Source organism: Carlito syrichta, unplaced genomic scaffold (assembly GCF_000164805.1).
Source record: "Carlito syrichta isolate Samal-C Ts95f unplaced genomic scaffold, Tarsius_syrichta-2.0.1 Scaffold288315, whole genome shotgun sequence".
Lineage (NCBI taxonomy): Eukaryota > Metazoa > Chordata > Mammalia > Primates > Tarsiidae > Carlito > Carlito syrichta.
In genome coordinates, this window is record NW_007232411.1 from 212,209 (window position 1) to 221,629 (window position 9,421).

General features: G+C 49.8%; 2 protein-coding genes across 2 annotated transcripts in view; one reads left to right on the forward strand and one right to left on the reverse strand.

Moving 5' to 3' along the window:
* Positions 1-1,531: 1,531 nt before the first annotated feature.
* On the reverse strand, positions 1,532-7,109 carry POLR2G (RNA polymerase II subunit G). Its single transcript, XM_008053599.1, has 8 exons — positions 7,039-7,109; positions 6,820-6,929; positions 4,863-5,022; positions 2,905-2,955; positions 2,486-2,551; positions 2,181-2,252; positions 1,950-1,983; positions 1,532-1,748 (listed from the first exon to the last, which is right to left on the reverse strand). The coding sequence occupies exons 1-8, from the start codon at positions 7,048-7,050 to the stop codon at positions 1,735-1,737; spliced, it is 519 nt and encodes a 172-aa protein (XP_008051790.1). The 5' UTR covers positions 7,051-7,109; the 3' UTR covers positions 1,532-1,734.
* Positions 7,110-8,952: 1,843 nt separating this feature from the next.
* The window catches only part of ZBTB3 (zinc finger and BTB domain containing 3), a 9,195-nt gene continuing 8,726 nt past the window's right edge, over positions 8,953-9,421 (forward strand). The window contains exon 1 of the mRNA XM_021710234.1: positions 8,953-9,033. Within this exon, the coding sequence (XP_021565909.1) occupies positions 8,953-9,033 (81 nt within the window). The remainder of the gene's footprint in view (positions 9,034-9,421) is intronic.

Here is a 9,421-nt window from a genome sequence, read left to right on the forward strand (position 1 = left end):
AGACTGGAGTGCAGTGGCCGCTCCTGGCCACCGCAGCCTCGACCTGCTGGGCTCCGGTTAACCTTCCGCCTCAGCCTTCCAAGTAACTGGAACTACAGGCATGCGCTACCACGCCCAGCTAATTTTTTATTTATTGTAGAAATGAGGTCTCGCCAAGTTGCCCAGGTGGGTCTTGAATCCACGGGCTCAGGCAATCCACTCCCCTCAGCCTCCCGAAGGTGCAGGATTAGATTGAGCCACCAACCCAGCTCATATATTCATTTCCAAGTTATTTGAGACCCCACAATTGTATCATTACTAGCCTCTTGTTCATCTCTTCCTGTTTAACATCTGCTCTCCCGTTTCCCAATTATACTCTTGGTTTTGTCTGTGTATGTGTGTGAGTGTACAGGTCTCACTGTTACCCAAATGGAGTGCAGTGGCACAATCACAGCTCACCGCAGCCTTGAACCCCTGGGCTCAGGTGATCCTCCCTCAGCCTCCTGAAAAGGTGGGACTACAGGTGCACACCCCTACACCCAGGTAATTTTTTTTATTTTTTGTAGAGACAAGTTACCTAGGCTGGTCTTGAACTCCCAGGCTGAAGCAATCCTCCCGCCTCAGCCTCCCAAAGTGCTGGGATTATAGGTATGAGCCACCATGCCTGGCAACTCCTGGTTATTTTTTTTTTTTTTGAGTTGGAGTCTCACTCTGTCGCCCAGACTGGAGTGCAGTGGCACAGTCCCGGCCACCGCAGCCTCGACCTGCTGGGCTCCGGTGATCCTTCCGCCTTCCAAGTAGCTGAACTACAAGCGCGCGCTACCACGCCCGGCTAATTTTTTAAAAATTTATTGTAGAGACAAGGTCTTGCCAAGTTGCCCGGGTGGGTCTCAAACCCTTGGGCTCAGGCAATCCAGTCACCTCAGCCTCCCAAGATGCAGGATTACAGGCTGAGCCACCAAGCCTGGTTCTTGGTTATCTTTTAATTTTTTGGAATTGGCATCTCACTCCATTGCCCAGGATGGAGTGCAGTGGCATGCTCACAGCCACCCCAGTGTCAACCTGCTGAGCTCCAGCAATCCATCCACTTCAGCCTTCCAAGTAACTGAAACTACAGGTATGTGCTACCACACCTAAGTTTTTATTCATTTATTTATTTATTTATTGTAGAGAGTTGCTCAGGCTGATCTTGAACCTGCAGGCTCAGACAATCCACTTGCCTCGGCTTCCCAAGTGTTGGGATTACACCGAGCCACCAAGCTCAGCCTCTTGGTTATTTTTAAGGGCAGGAAAACGGCAAACACCCTGGAAGTAGATTAGGATTCAGTATGGCTCTAAAGATGGTATCATTTACTAGAAGCCAAAGATGCAACATCAGAGTCTTGACTTCCATGATGTCAACTGTAAACATTGGCAGATTAAGTTAGTCAGATCCCCTAGGTGGCTGAGGCTAGTCAAGGCATCAGTCTAAGGGAAAAAGAGGCCAGTGAGCAACTGACCCCACAGCCTTCTTAAAAAGAGTTGTTATTTATGCCCAGAAAAGATAACACTGCCAAGAAAACCAAGAACTCTTTATGGTTAGAGCACAGTAAAAAATTTGGAAGCGGCAGCTAAGCCAAATGAAGCACCAGATATCTTCAGGGGACAAAGTACCATTCCTGCCTTCCCAACAGCAGCCAGACTGGGCCTTGAGACAACACGGTAAGTGACAGTCATACTTCCTAGGTCAGAACCAAAGGTAGGAGGCTCCTATACTCAGCTTACAAGCCCTGCAAAAACAGGAAGGGTGTATCAGTTAGACCCAGAGTTTGGGAGCAGCCACAACTGTGTACTTCCCATCCCAAGTGTACAAGCCCTGGATCATCCAAGCAGGCAACGTGAAAGGTTAAGTCTTTGACTAAGGCATTAAATCCTCTATGTACTCCCCACCAATCCACACCCCTTCTCCAGGCATATGATCAGGCACTCACCCAAGTAATCATCCATCAGGGAGCCAATAGCAAACTGCAGGAGGGAAGGTAAAAAGGAAATGAAGCCAAGATGAGCACAGAACCATCCTTCACCCCCTAGTCCCAGGCCTTTGTCCACCCTTCCTTTCTTCCTGGCAGAAGAGCAGAGAACTCCCTGAAACTGTGGGTGGGAAGAAATCTTCAGCTCTCAGTTCTGCCTGGTATAGGCAGAGAAGCAGACAAAAGACTCACAATGTCATTCTTGTCCACACGGGTCCCCACAATCTTTAAGCGGATCTCATCGTCCTGCTGAATCACAATGTCCTGGGGAGAGCAGGGAACAGTAAACAGATGCTCCTTCGACTTACAACAGGTTTAAGTCACCATAACTCATGGTGGATCCATAGCGAACTGAATGCATTATGGCTTTTGCACCATCAAAAAGTTGAACCATTATAAGTTGGAGACCATCTCTACTCAGACACCCCCAAGTCAATATTCTGCCTCAGAGTTGCTAATTCTCTCTCTTCCCTCTCACTGACTTCTTGCCCACTCACCTCATCCATTGTCTTGTAACATGGTGGGTTGGAGTTAGGATCAAACTCCATCTCTGATGGAATAGACTGAAAGTAAAGTGAGAATGGGTCAGCACTTTATTTATTTATTTTTTTGAGTTGGAGTCTCACTGTCACCTACTGCAGCCTCAACCTGCTGTGCTCCAGTGATCCTTCCACTGGAACTACAGGCTTGTACTACCATGCCCAGCTAAGTTTTGATTTATTGTAGAGATGAGGTCTCGCCAAGTTGCCCAGGGGGTCTCGAACCCGCAGGCTTCAGGCAATCCACTCACCTTGGCCTCCCAAAGTGCTGGGATTACAGGCTGAGCCACCGAGCCCGGCTTGGGTCAGCACTTTAACTGAATGGTCATGAATGGGTGCTTCTCTTCCTTAGCCCCTCCCACCTTGCCTAGACTTACATGTCGAGAGATGAAGCAAGACATAGGCCCAATTTCTGTGAAGAGTCCAACCTAGAAGAAAAATTAGTAGAGTGATCTTTCCTTTTCTTTTGTCCCTGGTCTTTTTTTTGAGACAGGGTCTTACTCTGTTGCCAGGCTGGAGTGCAGTGGTTAGTGGTGCAACTGTAGCCTCAACCTTCTGGGCTCAAACAATCCTTCCACCTCAGCCTCCCATGTAGCCAGCATTATAGGCCCACCCACTACAACCAGCTAATTTTTTTTATTTTTGTAGAGATGGAGTTTCACTATGTGGCCTAGGATGATCTCAAACTCCTGGCCTCAAACGATCCTCCTGCCTCTGCCTCCAAAAGTGCTGGCATTACAGGCATGAGCCACTGTACCTAACCTTGTCCCCTGAGGTCTTTTAAGTCCCTCCATCTTTATCTGATTCCTAATATTATTCCTGTTTTGAAATGAGTCTGAATTGTATCATTTGTTTTCATTTCTCTATTTTTAACCTTTCCTTTTATTTATTTATTTTTAATTGGAGTCTCACTCTGTCACCCAGGCTGGAGTTCAATGGCAGGCTCATGGCCACCGCAGCCTCGACTTGCTGGGCTCAGGCCATCCTTCTGCCTAAGCCTTCATAGTAGCTGGAACTACAGGTGCATACCACCACACTCAGCTAAGTTTTTGACTTAGTGTAGAGACAAGGTCTCGCCAAGTTGGCCAGGCTGGTCTTGAATCCCCGGACTCAGGCACCACCTCCCAAAGTGCTGGATTACAGGCATGAGCCACCATGCCCAGCTTATTCTTATATGTTTAAATTTCAGTCACCTTCAAAATACTCTCTGTTTAATGCAATACACTTATCAAGATGCTTTTTTCCACTGCTCAAAAGTTTTGAGCTCATAAATTCCGATGCCTTTTAGTGCTTCTGCCATTTTTTGTTTCACCTCTTCCACACTGGTAAAAGGTTTCCCTTTGAGGACTTTTTCATTGTGAAACCAAAGAAATGTAGCTTGTGATGAGATTGGGCGAATAGGGTGGGGCACAGAGGGTGGGGCACAAGGGTCATGCTGTTTTTGGTGAACATGAGCCTTGCCCAGTGGCTAATGTAATCCCAGCACTTTGGGAGGCAGAGATTAGAAGATTACCTGAGGCTGAGGTGAGTGGATTGCCTGAGCCCGCGGGTTCGATACCCGCCTGGGCAACTTGTTGAGACTTCATCTCTACAATAAATCAAAAAAAAATTAGCCGGGCATGGTAGCGTGCACCTGTAGTTCCAGTTACTTGGAAGGCTGAGGCAGAAGGATCGCCAGAGCCCAGCAGGTCGAGGCTGCGGTGGCCAGGAACGGCCACTGCACTCCAGTCTGGGTGACAGAGTGAGACTCCAACTCCAAAAAAAACAAAAACAAAAGAAGATTACTTGAGCTCAGGGGTTGAGACCAGTCTGAGCAACATGGCGAGACCTCATCTTTACAATAAATCAAAAAATCAGCCTGACATTGCAGCACATGCCTGTGGTTCCAGCTACTTGGAGTGCAGTGGTACACCCATGGCCACCACAGCCTCGACCTCCTGGGCTCAGGCACTCAGGCAATCCTTCCGCCTCAGCCTTCCAAATAGCTGGAACCACAAGTACGAGCCACCACACCTGGCTAATTTTTTTCATTTATTGTAGAGACAAGATCTTGCCACATTGCCCAGGCTGGTCTCAAACCCCTGGACTCAGGCAATCCTCTCGCCTGAGTGAGAGTGTTGGGATTACAGGCATGAGCCATCACACTGGGCTTCAGTATTAAATAATAATAATAATAGGATTGATTCCCTTCCCCCGAGTTAGGCAGGACAAGATTACCATATAATTTGACAGGTCTAGAAAGTAAAGCACAAGAGGTGAAATGACTTATCCGAAGGCACAAAGTTATCAAGTAGACTCAGGACCAACCCACTGCATCCCCTGAGTATGGTCTTACCTTGTTGACCTGAGTGACAATGGCATCCACGACCTCCCCTTTAAAAGGCCGGAACACAATGGCCTTGTATTTAACTGGATAAAGGACAAAGCCTCGGCCAGGCTGGATCACACCAGCACCAATATTGTCAATGGTGGTGACAGCAATTACAAAGCCGTACCTGCGAAGAGGATGAGAAAGAGAAAAGCACTGTGTACGGAAGAGGTTCTAAAGCCATTTGCCACAAGACACTGAGCCTTGGGGGCAGGGGAGCAAAAGGAATAGTAGATGGTACCTCTGACCCAGAGATCTTAGTGACCAAGAGAAAAGACAGGACACAGATCAGTATCTTTCTTTTTTTTTGAGTCAGATTCTCACTCTGTGACCCAGGCTGGAGTGCAGCAGCATGATCAATGTCCTGGGCTCAGGTGATCCTTTCGCCTCAGCCTCCCATGTAGCTGGGACTACAGGTATACATCATCATGCCTGGCTAATTTTTTATCTTTTGTAAAGACAGGGTCTTGTTATGTTACCTAAGCTGGTCTCAAATTCCTGGGCTTAGGCAATCCTCTTGCCTTGTCCTCCCAAAGAGCTGGGATTATAGACATGAGCCACTGTGCCTGGCCTAGATCAATATTTATAAGGCCAAATACTACTCTAGTAATATCATGATAAATATCTAAAAACACCGCAGTTCTTGAGCCAACAGAGCTCAATCTTTGGAATGCCTCCAAATCACCTTATTAAAAGGCCGGGCTTGGTGGCTCAGTCTGTAATCCTGCGCCTTTGGGAGGCCAAGGTGAATGAACTGCCTGAGCCCGTGGGTTTGAGACCCGCCTGGGCAACTTGGCAAGACCTCATCTCTACAATAAATCAAAAATTAGCCGGGTGTGGTAGCGCGCACCTGTAGTTCCAGCTACTTGGAAGGCTGAGGAGGAAGGATAGCCGGAGCCTAGTGGGTCGAGGCTGCGGCGGCCACTGCACTCCAGTCTGGGCGACAGAGTGAAACTCCAACTCAAAAAAAAAAAGGCAGATTCTCTTGGGCTCCCTGTAATCCCAGTAATTTGGGAGACCAAGGTGAGAGGACTGGCTGAGCCCACAGGTTCGAGACCAGGCCGGGCAACCTGGCATGACATCTCCACAATAAATCAAAAAATGAGCCGGGCGTGGTGGCATCGCCTGTGGTTCCAGCTACTTGGAAGGCTGAAGTGGGCTGAAGTGGAAGGATCGCCTGAACCCAGCAGGTGGAGGATGTGGTTGCTGTGTGTGTGCCACTGCACTCCAACCTGGGCGACAAGAGTGAGACTCTGATTCAAAAAATAATAAAAATGCAGATTCTCAGGTCTGCTCCCAGAGAGTCTTGATTCTATAGGAAATAATGAGGCTCAGGAACTTGTGTGTTCCAAGAACTGACCCAGGTTATTCTGATGCCGGAGACCCAAGTACTCCACAACCCCGGGCTGAGCCCGTTAATATCACCCTGTGAGAGGTCCCCCTCTGTGCAAAGCTCAGTGATGGTCAAGTCCCAGCCTTCTTCCTTCCTCCCAAACTCTCAATCTGGTTTCATGAAGCCCATGATGCGTGAGGTCCCTGGGCACAGGGGATAGAGAAAACCAGGAGAGTCACAAAGGGGAAAACAGGCACAGGAACAATGACTAAACTGTGAGCTCCATGAGATCTGTCCTCATCCTATCTTGCTCACTGCATGTTTCCAGAGCCCAGCACAGGTCCTGGCACATAGCAGAGTTTTACAAAATATTTGGGAGCAAATGAATGACCAATCCTAACTGAGGGTAGAAAGTCTTACTCTCCAGCTTTGCAAAGGGCGCCGTGGGCGCCCAAAGCAAGAAGCAACTGGCTGCCCGGGGTGCCTGGGTGAAAGGTCTCCCTAGGGTGGGAGGCAGGACCTCGCGGGATGAATAAACGTGGGAGAGGGGTGCGCACCCATCAGGCTGCACGCGGAGGGCGCGACACTCACTTCCCCGTGCAGGTTCCCTCCACCTCGGTGAAGAGTTTCTGCTTCACCGTGTTGAGCAAGTTGGGACCGAAGTAGCGCGGGTGCAGCAGGATCTCGTGCTCCAGGGAGATCTGCGAGGAAAAGTGAGATGAAGACCAGGCCAGGCGCACGCCTCAGCCCGGCCCCCGGCCTCGCTCCTCCTTTCCACCCGGCCCTTGCTGCCGCCCGAGCCCTCCTCACGTGGTAGAACATCTTCCCCTCAGAGGCAGAACCTCAGCGTCCACACCTACACCAGTCCTGGCGCCTACACCGGAAATATACGCAACCGTCCCAACCCCACTTCCGGGACTGCAGCGGCGACGGGGGCGGGGCTCCGCCTCCTCAACGGGTCTTATTGGGCCTCGCTGTCGCAGGCCGGAAACATTAAGTCCCGCCCTTTCACCTTGCCCGCTCGCCGTCAGATCACCGACCCCCATAAATCAACAAACCGTAATAGACCCTTAGTAGATACTTTTAACGGAATTAAATATTTAGTGAGGCCGGGCGCGGTGGCTCACGCCTGTAATCCCAGCACTTTGGAAGGTGGAGGCAAGAGGACTGCCTGAGCCCAAGGGTTCGAGACCAACCCCGGCAACTTGGCGAGACCTCATCTCTACAATAAATCAAACAATGAGCCGGGCGTGGTGACACTGCCTGTGGTTCCAGCTTCTCGGAAGGCTGAGGTGGAAGGATCGCCGGAGCCCAGCAGGTCGAGGCTGTGGTCGCTGTGAGCGTGCCACTGCACTCCAGCCTGGGTAACAGAATGAGACTCCGACTCAAAAAAAAAAAAAAAAAAAAAAAAATTGCCCGGGCTCTGTGGCTCAGCCTGTAATCCCGCGCTTTGGGAGGCCGAGGTGAGTGGATTGCCTGAGCCCACGGGTTCGAGACCTGCCTGGGCAACTTGGCGAGACCTCATCTCTACAATAAATCAAAAAAACTAGCCGGGCGTGGTAGTGCGTGCCTGTATTTCCAGCTACTTGGAAGGTTGAGGCGAAAGGATCGCCAGAACCCAGCAGGTCGAGGCTGCGGTGGCCAGGAGCATACCACTGCACTCCAGTCTGGACGACAGAGTGAGACTCCAACTCAAAAATAAAAAAAAAAATTTAGTGAAAGCTGACATAACTAAAGCGCTTTAACAGAGTGTGTTCTTTTAGTAAATATTTAAAGACTGCTTTCACACAGTAAGCATAGTAACCCCTGTTCTCATTTAATCCATACCTCAACCCCATGAGGCAGGCTATATGGTTATTCCCATTGACAAATGAGTTTGCAGGTTCAGAGGGTTGAGGTCATCCTGGGTCACTTAGGGCCATGATTCAAATTCGGGATAGCCAACTCTAAGCATCTTGCACCTTCAAGCATTCCAAATATTCATGCACTCATTCATTCACCAAACGTTTATTGAGTACCCACTCTACTCCAAGGTTGGAGATGAAGCAGCCAAAATCAGAGCCTACATCACCCCGCCCCCGCCACCACTACCCCCTACACAGAGGGGCATTCAGAACTGAGAAACCCCTGTCTGTTCCCTCAGTTCTATCCACGCTTTTTTTTTTTTTTTTTTGAGTTGGAGTCTCATTCTGTCAGATTGCAGTGGCCGCTCCCGGCCACCGCAGCCTCAACCTGCTGGGCTCCGGCGATCCTTCCGCCTCAGCCTTCCAAGTAGCTGAAACTGCAGACGCACGCTACCACGCCCAGCTAATTTTTTGATTTATTGTAGAGACGTCTTGCCAAGTTGCCCAGGCGGGTCTCAAACCCGCGGGCTCAGGCAGTCCACTCACCTCAGCCTCCCAAAGGCACGGGATTATAGACTGAGCCACCAAGCCCGGCGAGACCTCAAGCTTCTTCCTTGAGTAGTTCTTCCTTGGTTGAGCCTACCAAATCAGCTGCTCAGACTCTATGGGGATCCTCTCTGCCCATGACTGGCAAAAAAGCAGGTGAGCAGGCCTCAACAACCCTGACTCCCTATTCTTCTTTTCTAGACCAGCCTCTCCACAAGGGCATCCTTACCTCCTGAGCCAGCTAGTGATGGATAACAATAGCTGATTGTTAAAATTTTTGGACTTGCACAGAGGGTAAGAGTACTATAATTTTGCAGATCTAGGTCTGACATACATGCCCATCCTAGAGTACATCAAGTACGCTGTCCTTGTGCTCAGCCTCAGCTTGGTCTTCATTCTGATCTCATCTAAACAGGTAGACACAGGACTATATATGCTTCCTAAGCAGCCTGTGCACCTGCTTCAAAATTCCAGCAACTCTTTTCTTCACATGGTTACCACTCCGGTCCCCTGGCTTTAAATATCATCGACAGGCAGAGCTCGATGACTCAGCATGTAACCCCAGCACTTTGGGAGGCCGAGGCGAGTGGATTGCCTGAGCCCGCAGGTTCGCGACTAGCCCAGGCAACTTGGCAAGACCTCATCTCTACAATACAATTAAAACAAATTTTTTTTTTATTTGGAGTCTCACTCTGCCACCCAGCTGGAGTGCAGTGGCCGCTCTCGGCCATCGCAGCCTTGACCTGCTGGGCTCTGGCGATCCTTCCACCTCAGCCTTCCAAGTAGCTGGAACTACAGGCGCA

Bases quoted from the DNA above. Each gene is read 5' to 3' on its own strand.
- POLR2G (XM_008053599.1), bottom strand. The intron at 5,023-6,819 runs GTGAGTGTCGCG...TCCTCTTCGCAG, and splicing joins GAGGGAACCTGCACGGGGAA to GTACGGCTTTGTAATTGCTG. The intron at 1,984-2,180 runs GTGAGTCTTTTG...TCCCTCCTGCAG, and splicing joins GTGTGGACAAGAATGACATT to TTTGCTATTGGCTCCCTGAT.